The 12499-nt window shown below is 51.2% G+C and overlaps 6 protein-coding genes across 6 annotated transcripts; 4 read left to right on the top strand and 2 right to left on the bottom strand.

The window, feature by feature from the left end:
* Nucleotides 1-210: 210 nt before the first annotated feature.
* Nucleotides 211-2370, top strand: Triagg1_9094 (uncharacterized protein; the record flags this gene model as incomplete). The annotated part of the gene is made up of 4 exons (XM_062904013.1): nucleotides 211-394; nucleotides 462-1554; nucleotides 1632-1893; nucleotides 1942-2370. 4 exons carry the CDS (start codon nucleotides 211-213, stop codon nucleotides 2368-2370), a joined length of 1968 nt encoding a protein of 655 aa, XP_062752038.1.
* An 81-nt stretch (nucleotides 2371-2451) lies between these two features.
* Nucleotides 2452-3082, bottom strand: Triagg1_9093 (uncharacterized protein; the record flags this gene model as incomplete). The annotated part of the gene is made up of 3 exons (XM_062904012.1): nucleotides 2452-2607; nucleotides 2694-2773; nucleotides 2854-3082. The coding sequence occupies 3 exons, from the start codon at nucleotides 3080-3082 to the stop codon at nucleotides 2452-2454; spliced, it is 465 nt and encodes a 154-aa protein (XP_062752037.1).
* An 803-nt stretch (nucleotides 3083-3885) lies between these two features.
* On the top strand, nucleotides 3886-4574 carry Triagg1_9092 (uncharacterized protein; the record flags this gene model as incomplete). The annotated part of the gene is made up of 3 exons (XM_062904011.1): nucleotides 3886-3899; nucleotides 3959-4391; nucleotides 4458-4574. 3 exons carry the CDS (start codon nucleotides 3886-3888, stop codon nucleotides 4572-4574), a joined length of 564 nt encoding a protein of 187 aa, XP_062752036.1.
* Nucleotides 4575-5220: 646 nt separating this feature from the next.
* Nucleotides 5221-6303, top strand: Triagg1_9091 (uncharacterized protein; the record flags this gene model as incomplete). Its single annotated transcript, XM_062904010.1, has 2 exons — nucleotides 5221-5328; nucleotides 5404-6303. 2 exons carry the CDS (start codon nucleotides 5221-5223, stop codon nucleotides 6301-6303), a joined length of 1008 nt encoding a protein of 335 aa, XP_062752035.1.
* Nucleotides 6304-6891: 588 nt separating this feature from the next.
* Nucleotides 6892-8275, top strand: Triagg1_9090 (uncharacterized protein; the record flags this gene model as incomplete). The annotated part of the gene is made up of 3 exons (XM_062904009.1): nucleotides 6892-7185; nucleotides 7428-7543; nucleotides 7627-8275. 3 exons carry the CDS (start codon nucleotides 6892-6894, stop codon nucleotides 8273-8275), a joined length of 1059 nt encoding a protein of 352 aa, XP_062752034.1.
* A 295-nt stretch (nucleotides 8276-8570) lies between these two features.
* Nucleotides 8571-12020, bottom strand: Triagg1_9089 (uncharacterized protein; the record flags this gene model as incomplete). The annotated part of the gene is made up of 8 exons (XM_062904008.1): nucleotides 8571-8655; nucleotides 8709-8989; nucleotides 9063-9247; nucleotides 9311-11078; nucleotides 11148-11268; nucleotides 11326-11667; nucleotides 11723-11904; nucleotides 11976-12020. 8 exons carry the CDS (start codon nucleotides 12018-12020, stop codon nucleotides 8571-8573), a joined length of 3009 nt encoding a protein of 1002 aa, XP_062752033.1.
* Nucleotides 12021-12499: the final 479 nt, after the last annotated feature.

Raw genomic sequence — 12499 nt, 5'->3', positions numbered from 1 at the left:
CCCCCCCCCCCCCCCCCCCCCTTTTTTTTTTTTTTGCATGCAGCTAATCCGAGGCTTCTTTCTTCTACCCCACGGAAGTGGGACACCCTTCTTTTCCCCATCCCGCCGCAAACCGTTTGGCGGGGTTGAGAAAGTAGCCCCTCTCGGCAGCGATTCCGCCGAACCAGATGGAACTCTGAGGGATCATTTGATACGCTACCTCGCTATCCAATGTATAGGTATAGATCTCTGGCAGCACTTGTTCCAAATCTCACCAGCAAATTCCAGCAGTCAGAAAGGCTGTCCTCTCAATCCATCCGCCGCCTCTCAACCGCAGCCATGGTCAAGGCCAATACGACGGAGAGGCTTGCTCAGCTCAGAGCTCTGATGAAGGAGCACAACGTCCAAGTATACGGTAAAGAGATGCGCCGCACATTTGTATTCGCACATTACAACACAAACTAACGTTTGTCTCTTTGCAGTTGTGCCCTCGGAAGATAGCCACAGCTCCGAATACATTGCCTCCTGCGACGCTCGGCGAGAGTTTATCAGCGGCTTCACTGGCTCCGCCGGCTGCGCAGTCATCACGGAAACGGCCGCGGCCCTTGCGACGGATGGCCGTTACTTCAACCAGGCTGCTCAGCAACTAGATGATAACTGGACGCTGTTGAAGCAGGGCCTCCAGGATGTCCCGACATGGCAAGAGTGGGCCGCTGAGCAATCCGCCGGAGGCAAGACGGTTGCCGTCGACTCGACCTTGATCACGGGCTCTGCAGCAAAGAAGCTCGCAGAGAAAATCCGCAAAAGCGGCGGGTCTGACTTGGTCCCCCTCGACGTCAACTTGGTGGATAAGGTCTGGGGCGGAGAGAGGCCCGCGCAACCTCAGCAGCGCATCACCGTGCTATCTGAGAAATTCGCCGGCAAATCCGTACAGGGCAAGCTATCCGACCTCATTACCGAGCTTGAGAAGAAGAAATCGCCCGGAGTCTTCATTTCGATGCTTGACGAGGTAGCGTGGCTGTTCAACCTGCGCGGCAACGACATCCCTTACAACCCCGTCTTCTTCTCGTACGCGGTCATCACGCCAAAGGGGGCGGCATTGTACGTGGACGAGTCCAAGCTGGATGAGGAGTGCCGTGAGCACTTGGCCAAGTTCGACGTTGCAGTCAAGCCATACGAGACCTTCTTCCGCGATGCCGAGCAGCTTCGCCAGCAGTTCGTGGCCTCTACTCAGGGCCAGGAGAGTGGTAACGCAGGCAGCTTCCTCATGTCTAATAAAGGTTCTTGGGCCCTGAAGAGAGCGCTGGGTGGTGACACGGCAGTTGAAGAGATTCGCAGCCCGATTGGGGATTCCAAAGCAGTCAAGAACGAGACCGAAATGGAGGGAATGCGAGCGTGCCACATCCGAGACGGTGCTGCCCTGATTGAGTATTTCGCATGGCTCGAGGACCAGCTAATCAACAAAAAGGCTGTGCTAGACGAAGTACAGGCTGCCGACAAGTTGGAAGAATTGCGATCCAAGCATGAGCACTTTGTCGGACTATCCTTCCCGACCATCTCATCAACTGGCGCAAAGTGAGTTTACCATTCTCTCCTGTATCCCTTTCGGGATATATCCCTGGCACTGGTCATGTACTAACAAACATGTATAGCGCGGCTGTTATTCATTACGGCCCCGAACGTGGAAATTGCGCCACCATTGACCCAAAGGCCATCTACCTGTGTGATTCAGGGGCGCAGTACTTGGACGGCACAACTGATACGACACGGACGCTGCATTTCGGAGAGCCTACGGAGGCCGAGAGAGAGGCCTACACACTTGTTCTAAAGGGTAATATTGCCTTGGATCTGGCCGTCTTCCCCAAGGGAACGACTGGGTTTGCTCTTGATTCTCTAGCTAGGCAGCATCTCTGGGTAGGTTGACAAACCCTAGCGAGTGCTCCCCCTACTAACTCGTAGCAGAGCACTGGATTAGACTATCGACATGGTACCGGCCACGGGGTTGGGTCTTTCTTGAATGTCCACGAGGGCCCCATTGGCATTGGAACCCGAATCCAGTACACTGAAGTTCCATTGGCACCTGGAAATGTCATATCAAACGAACCAGGATACTATGAGGATGGCCGTTTCGGAATTCGAATCGAGAACATTATCATGGTCAAGGAGGTGAAGACAAGGTATTCCTTTGGCGACAAGCCGTTCCTAGGGTTTGAGCATGTGACCATGGTCCCCTACTGCAGGAACCTGATAGATGAGAGCATGCTCACGGGAGCTGAGAAGGCGTGGTTAAACGCGTCTAACGCAGAAATATTGGACAAGACCAAGAGGTTCTTCGAGGGCGATGCTCTTACGACAGGGTGGTTGACAAGGGAAACCCGGCACATTGAATAGGCGCGTAGTCCTCTCGAAACAGTCAAAAGAAGAGGCGAAGAAGGAAAAAAATTGTAAAAGAAAAAGAGGGGACTTCTCATCTCAGAGGCGTACAAATGCCGCCAAGATGAAGGTTAAGCCAAAGGATGCTACAAACCAGCCGTTTCCTGTGCCATACTTGAAGAGGGGGGTCTTATCCGTGAGAAGCTTGTGAGAGTGAAGAATGCTCGGTAGGCCTAGCCCATATGAGGAGGCGAGCTTGATTGTGTTAAAAAAAGGCATTGTCAAGGAGTGTAGAGCCTAGACACTAGGCGTAGGAGTTGACAGTTCGCGTAAGCACTTACATGATAAAATGCCGCCATCACTCCACCAATGAATACAAGGGTGCGGGAGAAGAGAGAAACGAGGAGACCGGTGCCGAATCCTGAAGGGAGGGTTAACGAGAAATCAATCAATTGGTCCTTTGTTTCGAGAGTGGCGAATAGAGCTGATGGTGTAACTGACCGACAATGCTGCCAGCGGATATCTGCCGGATGATGCGAGGCGAGAGTAATGGCTCTGAAGAGTTGGCTGCGGGCTGACTCGCCGGGGGAGGCGACTTTTGGTTTTGGCGGGAGTCGAAGCGAACGGGGGAATTGGCTGTTGCAAAGGCTCCGTAACAGACGCCGGTGCCGACGCTGCCAATAAGGAGCCTCCTGGAATAGCGGAGAAGGGGAAGTTGCCTTGTAATCATGTTGTTTGAACGAGAACGAACAGTTGGGTTAATTGTGTTTGGTTGGTTGTTGAAGAAGTTTGTATGACTTGTGAGAATCCGAGCTACGTACAAGTAGTCTCTGAGTCCAAGTTAAGTTAAGTAAGTCGGCTTCAACTGGTGGATCAACTGTCAGGACCCAAGTAAGAGCTTACCCTGGCGTATGACGTATGTGCTAAAGGAGGGGCTTTTTTTCTGCGTGGGGTCAGATTCCCAGACAGTTCCTGGATGATAACATAATCGGGATATGAAGCCGCAAAGAATCCAATCATGTTACATGGATTGAGAAGCGCCAGTTTCTGCTCGATTTCGCCATTCTTGTCTCCCAACAGTTGATGCAACTCATGCAACTCGGTACAACTACATACATGCATTTGATCAACTCCATCTTTTTTTGTCGCCTTTAGCATGTGAATTGATTAGTCTTCATGGCCCACTGTCAAAGAGACACCGATAGTTGGATGCTGGACCAGCCTAGGGCTTATGTACTTCTCCTCTTTTTCCCTTTTCGCAACAGAAAAATCCATATCATCACGGCCAGAAAAAAGTGCACAATGTCGTGTCATCTGAAGCTCAACAGATGTACTTGCTCAGAGGTACCTGTAAGCTTGCTTTGCCTCTTGGGGGGGCGCGTTGGCGGGTGGGGCGCTCTGATTCGATGATTCCGTTCCTTTAAAATACCGTAATTGACGTTGTCTTTTTTTCTCTCGCCATGACATGAACGCTGCAACATCTTTCAAACCTCCCAGAAACCCCTCATACAGCGTAGACACAACTTGTTCAAGATGAAGGCCTACATGTACGACAACCTGCCGGTAAGCCCCCCCCCCTAAACCCAAACCCAAACCCAAACCCCAGCCCGGCCGCAGCAGCTCCTGTTAACAGGCTAACGCGGGGGGGGGCATCGCAAAAAAAAAAGGGCGACCAGCGTCTGCCTCACGACTCGGGCCGTGAAGTGACGGCGGATGCGCTGGCCCAGCTGGGCGTGCTGTACCACCACCTGCCGGCGACCAGCGAAGTGGACGTGCTGGCGGCCAACCGCGGCTACAAGAACCGCGACGAGATTGTCGTGTCGCCCGACAAGATGGGCGACGTGTACGAGGACAAGGTCAAGATGTTCTTCAACGAGCACCTGCACGAGGACGAGGAGATTCGCTACATCCGCGGCGGCCAGGGCTACTTTGACGTGCGCAACCAGGGCGACGAGTGGGTGCGCATCCAGCTGGAAAAGGACGACCTCATCATTCTTCCGGCGGGCATCTTTCACCGGTTCACCACTGATGAGTCCAACGTGAGGATTTTCCTTTCTTTCCCACCAACCATCAAAACACCAAAACACCAAAACTAACCTATATAGTATGTGCATGCCATGAGACTCTTCAAGGATGAGCCCAAGTGGACTCCCTTGAACCGTGCTCCGGAGCTGGACGGCAACGACATCCGCAAGGAATATGTCAGCCAGTATCTCAACTAAAAAAAAAAAAAAAAAGTGCCGGTTCGGGGTAGCCGAAAAAAAGAATGAAAGCCAAGTTTGAAAAAAAAAAGCCACATAAAATAAATACTGTAGCACTGGATAGTTTAAGTTAGTATGTTAGCTGTCCGATGAATGAAAACATGAAGCCCATTTACCGAGTCATACCTTTCAAGCATGAAAAAGAATCAAATGTGAAACGTCATCCCAAGTTACTAAAACAAAACTAAAACACTTCACCAAGGCAAAGCTGCCTCGGAGAACGTGGACACGGATTCCTCAACACCATGTCGTTTGGTGGCGACAAGGTCGAAAGCAAACGGCTTAACCGGAGGAACCCCCCAAAAAAGGCTGAACTGACTGAACGACGGACCTGCTCGGATGGAACCTAAGTAATCAATAGCCCTCCTTCTTATAAATACTGAAAACAAGGCTGCATTGCATCTTCGCAATATTTCCCTTCCCAGCTCAACGGCCTCGAGGAAATGACACTTTCGCCCGACGTTCTATGCCTTGTTCCGGCGAGACGAGAAGCGGCTGCTGCAACTGTCAAGAGGCGTAGAACTCGAGACTTCAAAACCTTAGGGGGGAATTTGACTGTTGACTGTTGACTGTTGGACTGTAACAGTCGAAATTCACTAAATAAATCATGGAGAACCGCAGCGAGTCGGGCGAAGCGTCGCGTCCGCGACTGCAGCTACCGGCGAGCTGCGATCCGCCTGCGCTCAACGGGCCGACAAAGCAGCTGGTTTGGATTGTTTGTCCTGTCTTATCCCTATCAAAATAAAAAAGACCTCTCTCGAGATGACTGATTTTCTTCTCGTCCATCCAGATCTTTGGCGGCACCGGTCACATGGGCCGGTCGCTGGTCAAGAGCGCCCTCTCGCACGGCGATCTCGTCTGCTCCGTCGGCCGCGTCTTCGAGTCGCGGCCCGAGGACGTGCAAGGGATTCACGACAACTGCCTGGGCCTGCTGTGCGACGTGCGGTCGCGCGAGTCCGTCAACCGCGTGTTCCGGCAGGTCATGGACCGCTTCGGCCGCGTCGACGTGGTGGCCAACTGCTCGGGCTACGGCGTCATCGGCGCCTGCGAGGACCAGGACGAGCACGACGTGCGCAACCAGTTCGAGACAAACTTCATGGGCACGCTGCACATCATCCACGCCACGCTGCCCTACTTCCGCCGCCAGCAGGCCGGCCGCTACCTCATCTTCAGCTCGACCTCGGGCGCCCTGGGAGTCCCCGGACTAGGCCCTTACTGCGCCTCCAAGTATGCCGTCGAGGGTCTCATCGAGGCGCTGCTGTACGAGACCGACGCCTTCCACGTCAAGGCGACGCTCATCGAGCCCGGCCTGGTGCGCCGCGACGAGCCCGACTCGGACACCAACCCGCTGCCGACCTGGGGCCACTTCTTCATCAAGCCGCCCAGCGAGCCCTACTCGACGTCGACGTCGCCGGCCCTGCACGCGAAGCGCATGGTGCAGTGGCTGGGCGACCGCCAGCCTACCAGCGCCGTGAAGTGCGCCGAGCTGGTCTGGCAGCTGGGCCACTGCTCGTACCCGCCGCTGCGGCTGCTGCTGGGCAGCTACGCCATCGAGAGCATCAGGGACCGCATGCGAAGCATCACCGAGGAGCTCGAGGACTGGAAGCACCTCAACTTTGCGACGGTGCCGGACTCGGACCAGGGCAACGACGAGATGGAGGTGGCTGCTGACTCTTCTGCGGCTGGGTGATGCCTCTCTCTCCCTCTGCCTCTGCCTCTGTCTTTTACACGCTTCTTGTCCCTTTTCTTTTTCTTTGGAGTTTCTGGATTGCAGGTTTTACTTTCACTACTTCGCTTTTGCTTTGCTTTGTTTCTCTAAAAAAAAATAGTCTCGTCTACTATACCTTACCTTTGTATATAATAACCCATCCGTATATACCCTCACACACAACTGCTCGTAGCATATTGGACACCCAAAACAGGCAAACCCAATTTAAACATCTATGGAATTTTAGCACCCGCTCAAAGCAAAAGCAAAATAAGGTCTATAGCTCAAACTCACTAGCGCCGAATGGGGAAATGCTGCTCCAAAAAATCATGCAACGCACGAAACTTTTTTTCCACTTCAGTCCATCCATCTATTCTGTTTTTGCTACTTCCAATGGGATATATAAAATAGAAGGCAACTAACAGAGTGAGAAAAAAAGAAAAGAAAAAAAAAAGAAGAAAGAAAGGAAAAAAAAAGAAGAAAGAAAGGAAAAAAAAAGAAGAAAGAAAGGAAAAAAAAAGAAGAAAAAAAGACAAAAGAATTGAGAGTTTACGTACGAGGGGGGCATAGATGCAACGACTCACCGTAGCAAAATCATCTCTCCGGCCTCGCGTCGTCTTCTCCGGCATCCAGCCCACCGGAGTGCCGCATCTCGGCAACTATGTCGGCGCCCTCAGGCAATGGGTCAACCTGCAGCACGAGGAACAAGCCTCGACTAAGCTCATCTACTCCATCGTCGACCTCCATGCCATCACCGTGCCGCAGCAGCCCGAGACGCTGAGGCAGCGCAAGAGAGAAGTCCTGGCCGCCCTCCTTGCCATTGGCCTGGATCCTGAGCGATGCACCATCTTCTACCAATCTTCCGTTTGTTTTCCCCATCTTCCCCCCCCCCCCTTAGTCTCAAGCCGTTTGCCGCGAATTTCATGAAAATAACCCGTTCTTGCCTGTCAGGTGCCGGCTCACTCCGAGCTCATGTGGATTCTTGCTTGTACCGCATCCGTAGGATATCTGTCGAGGATGACGCAGTGGAAGGTTAGATTAGAAGCTCAAAAAACTGGCCCGCAGACACAAAGTTTCCCTGTTGACATTTGAAAACCCGCCTTCAGAGCAAGCTCAGCCTGTCCTCTTCCTCAACGCTGGAGAACAAATCCGTCGGCTCTAAGCTGAAGCTGGGCTTGTTTTCGTATCCCGTGCTGCAGGCTGCTGACATCCTCGTCCACCGGTAAGTCCTGGCAAATATGTTTCTCTCTCAGATCAGATCAAAAACAGTGGCTGATGCGCTTTTTTTTTTTTTTCACCGCAAAGGGCTACTCATGTGCCCGTCGGCCATGACCAGCAGCAGCACCTGGAGTTTGCGCGTGAATGTGTCACAAACTTCAACCATGCGTATGGAAGCCATCTCGTCCACCCGGAGACCATCGTCTGTATGCTTGATTGCCATGAACCCCCTTTCCCCTTTCCCCTTTCCTCTTACTCAACAGCCAAGCTCACTGAAAGAACAGCCCCCGCCCAGCGCATCATGTCCTTGACGGAACCCACAAGTAAAATGTCAAAGTCTCACGAGGCACAGCGGTCGAGAATCTTAATCACCGATTCGCCACAGGATATTCGCTCCAAGATTGCCACCGCCCTGACAGACTCAACCCCGGGAATCTCCTATGACCCCGCTACACGCCCAGGCATCTCCAACTTGCTGGAAATCTTCTCAGTCTTTGATTCGGAAAGGCGCAGTCCGGCTCAGTTCGCTCAAGCATATGCTGATGCATCACCCAAAATCTTCAAAGAAGCAGTCGCAGATGCACTCGTGACTGGCTTACAAGGCATTCGGGATCGATATCTCGATCTAAGCGCAAACGATTCGTACCTTGACAAGATAGAGCAACACGGTGCACGCAAGGCCCAAGAGAGTGCAAAGGAAACCATGGACATTGTGAAAACTGCAGTTGGGCTGTAAAAAAAAGTCTTTCGTGGGCATCAGCGTCTTCAACTTTTGCACGTCATATTTCCTTGTCCGTTGAGTGTAAGACCACCCTGTATAGTATAGGCATGTATGAGTATGATAGTAGTAAGCGCCAATATTGAGTTGGCCAGCCACATTTGGCATGGAAACATAACATGGGGGTAACATGTGACTGCATATCTATGGTATTGTGTATCTTCTTCTTCTTCTTCTTTTTTTTTTTGCTTCTCTCTCTGCTTCTCTTTCTATCCTGTCACGGAATCATGACCACCTCCAGGCCATTGTCGACTTACGATGCGTATGCAAAGTTGGCACCCCTCGCGGATAACCAGAAATCTCTGACAACCTGGTTTGTCGTTCGAGAGCCTCTAAGACTACAGATGAGTTAGCACAGTCGTAATGCATGAAACCTCATAGTGTAATGTACCTGATGATTTTCTTCACAAAGAGCGACTTCTGCTCTGCAGAAACCTTTTCGCTCGGGAATGAAGGATGGTCCAGCCCGGACTGGAGCCAGTCTTTTGCCATTGGGTACCTGGTCACAAGCTTCCTCAACGGTTCACACAGTCGATCCAGCTCACTACGCAGGGCATTGCCCCCAATGTTTCGCGCCAGGGATTGACCAAGCAATGGTCCTAGAGTATCCATGGCCCTCTGGAAAGTGTCCTGCAGCTCTGCCTCATCTCCTCGCGTGCCGACAAACGCAGTCTATCAATGGGTTAGCGAGATGCGAGATGCCATAATCGATGCATGACAAGGGGGGCTTTCGTGAATTGCGTACCCAAAATTCAGCGGCAGCTGCCTTGGGCAACGGCTCCTTTCCATCCAAAACTTGCAATGTGAAGAGGAAAAAGAACTCGATTGCGTCTGATGGTTGGAGTCCGATAAAGGTTCCAGGGCTCCTCGTCAGCAGCCGGCTCACGAGATCAATGCCGTTCTGCACAAGCTCAGGCTCTGCTCCGGGTTCTGCTCTTACATGTTAATACGGGGTGTTGTCATTTCGAGGTAGAAATTTATGGAGCCTCTTACCGGGAAGCTGTTTCAGCAGCCCAATTACCCAAACAAGGACCTCTGAGAGTATCTTGTGATACTGGCCTATCGTGTGAGGAGAGAGGGAGCTAACAAACGAACACGCCATGCTGACAATAATGCCAATTCTAGGTGTGTCTTTTGAATGTCCCACCAGGAAAGCTACAATGTCATCAGGGGTGAGAACGAACGGCCCCGGCTCGCTTTCGGAGAAGCCGCTGCGAAGAACGCTGCATATCAGCTCTGTCACTTCCGAACTTCCCTTGAATATGTTTTGAATCTCGACGATGATGCCTATAACTTGCTTCTGAAGCTCAACCAGTTTAGGCCTCTGTACCTTTTGCGGAGATATGGCCTCGAGATCAATGGAGAACTCAGGAGGGGACTGCAGACCCTTTCCCATGCTTGCTAGGCACCTCAGGGCCCTCAGAGCAACATGCAAGCCAATGTGCTCTTGAGGAGCGATATCAGGACAGGGCATCTCCATTTGATGCGGTAGTGCTTCATCATTGGTGATATTCACCAGAGTCATGGCTTTTTGCACATCGTCTTGTATGAAAGCAAGCAGCCCTGAACAAGCGGCATATCTTTCGTCGTCTTCTGGATTAGCTTGAGCAATGGACGCAAGAGCACCAACAATCTTCTCACGAGAAATGCAATCAAGTGACGCTGTAGCCACCAGCTTCTGATACTCGGCTAGTAGATTGTCCATTTCGGGATAGAGATGTAACCGACAAGATGAGCAGAGTCGGTGGATGGACTTGGATGCTGGCAAGGCCATTGAGTGATCCGACACCTCTTTGAACAGAAGACTGAGCGCGGTAGGAAGAAGGTGGGTGTTCCTTTCAAAGTATTCCGTGTACTGCTCGATCAGGGTGAGGCAAGTCTGCCTAACTCGGGCTGGTATGTTTTTCTGAGCACTTCGTAGTACCGAAAATAATGGTGACGAAAAGACAGCAGCGAGTGAGCTATCACAGCGCGGGTCTTCTTGACTGCAGTCTGCCAAACCTCCCAGGCAGAATATGGCCGACTCCAATTCCAGCCAGGAGGAGTTCGCCAAGGTGGATAGTATCAATGAGGAAAATGTCTCGACGAGTTTCGGTCCAATTAAGACGTAGACGGCCTGCAAAAAGTCCACCACGTCTTTTCTGGCATCGTTGAACCCAACGCGATCCACCGAATCCCATGAGTGGAATTCATCTGCTGGTGGATAGATGATCTTCTTCCATGCGTGCGACGTTGCCTGAAAGATGTATGGAATCATGATTGTGGTTAGTGAACTTGCCGAGGTTGATTCCATCTCCATATCTGACACGAATTCCGTAAAGGTCGACCAAAACTCAATGGCGGGAACAAAAATCTTGTTCTCAGCAACGGGGTAGCCATCGGCCGCAAGCAGGCCGCATAACCTAGACAGAATATTCCGGTTTTGGTCGTTGTCGTCTTGAATGAGGATTTGTATCCTAGCTTCGCCAAAAGCCAGAAGCACGTATCCGAGCTGCGTTGCTTCAAAATCTCCGTCGCCTTGGATTAGCTGGTCGTAAAGATTATGAAACCACGCCGTATCGAGGACGTTGGAAAGCGCCGTGTAGTGCTGCTCGGTGAGCAGAGAAGGCCAATTGAAGAGCACATCGATAAGTAGTTCTGCGGCTGCATTGTAATAGTCTTCTACCATCAACGCGTTGATGGAGCCTCCAATAAGGGGACGCAGAGAGTCGGCAATGTAACTGTTTCGTGCTGATGTTTTTTGAGCAAAGTTCACCCAGGACTAGAATACAAACATCCATTAGCTTCCCTGCATCGTTTGGTGCGCTGAACCAGACGTGCGGCCACCCACCTGAAGACACCTCAGCGCATCTTGTTTGACCTCCGGAGAAGTGCCATCTCGGTTCATGCACATGGTGATGAGCGTTACAGAATCCGAAGTGTTTGCGAGAACTGAGTCGTATAGCCCGACGCTGGTTCAGGTTAGTGACGCTTGATTATAGCTACCAAGAGAGAGGTGAGTTGCATACTTGCTCGCGGCGTTCAGGTCGATACGAGCAACATCTTCAAGAATGTTGCTGATCACCAAGATGGCCGCATGTAAATGGACTCCCGTAAGGCTTTCTGATATGACGTTAAAGTCCACAGATTCATCGATTGTGCCAGGCTGCCAGGCTCGATTCGATGCTAGGCTAACCAGAAGATGAAATATGTAGCGGCTGCAGAGCCGGTGGAAATACAGAAAGTAGGTGGACAAGGCAGACGAAAGCTTCCGCACGACAAGCGATCCCGTCTTTTGTTGCACGGCCCCTATGTACCATTCCAAGAGCGAGACGAGAAGCTCTGTGGCATCGCTATCGGTAAGAGACGCACTGGTCGAGGTCAGCCATAAAGGTTAGGCCACAACGGACCAAATAGCCAACCCACCTTTCGGTATTCAGCTTCACGATGATGGTGAGCGCGCCGAAAAACTTGACTTTCTCGTCCGGGCGCCCAAGCAGATGGTGGGCGAGCGACCATGCTTGTGGTGAACCTTGTAACCGCGACAACGTTGCCTGTGTTTTGGAAATCGTGCTGGGTGAAGCTGGTTCATAGAGAGAAAGAATCAGCTTTGTCACAATTAGCAGTGATGCTTTCAACGAATACCAACCTTGGCGGGAAGAGGGCTACGAGGACTGACCGATTCAACTTGCTCGATTTCAGAGGGGAGAAGCTCATCTTGCATCGTGACGGATTTCTGGCGAGGCCACACGGAGAAAAGGTCCACACGGTTCACCAGGCCACGATTGGGTAGCTAGCGGCGCGGAAGTATCATGGCACACGGGTTTCTGCGCAAAGATGGCCGAGATTGAATGATATCAACTGGCGCGAAGCTCCGAATCTTGCACGGCAAGCGATTTACCTCCTCGCTATCATAAGCTCCATCATCTAACGTCACATGCTGCCTGGTAAATATTTGCTACCCGGATAAGAAATGTTTACATAATCTGATTAAGCATCTTTTGCCCTGATTCAGATTAGCTGTTTTTGGATTATTATATATATTTTTCTTAAATATAGCTAGTATTTGTATTTGACCTTGGATTAAATATATTTTGCATTATGTAACAATTTGAATTTATTTTACCAAGAATAATGACTTTGAGTTATAACGTCATGTTTAATCTTATTGGTTTTATTTAATCATTTCCTTTCTTTTCTTTA

Source organism: Trichoderma aggressivum, assembly GCF_033847375.1.
Source record: "Trichoderma aggressivum f. europaeum strain CBS 100526 chromosome Unknown scaffold_048, whole genome shotgun sequence".
Taxonomy (NCBI): domain Eukaryota; kingdom Fungi; phylum Ascomycota; class Sordariomycetes; order Hypocreales; family Hypocreaceae; genus Trichoderma; species Trichoderma aggressivum.
The sequence above is the reverse complement of the archived record's forward strand: the minus strand, read 5'-3'. Positions and strand labels throughout refer to the sequence as shown.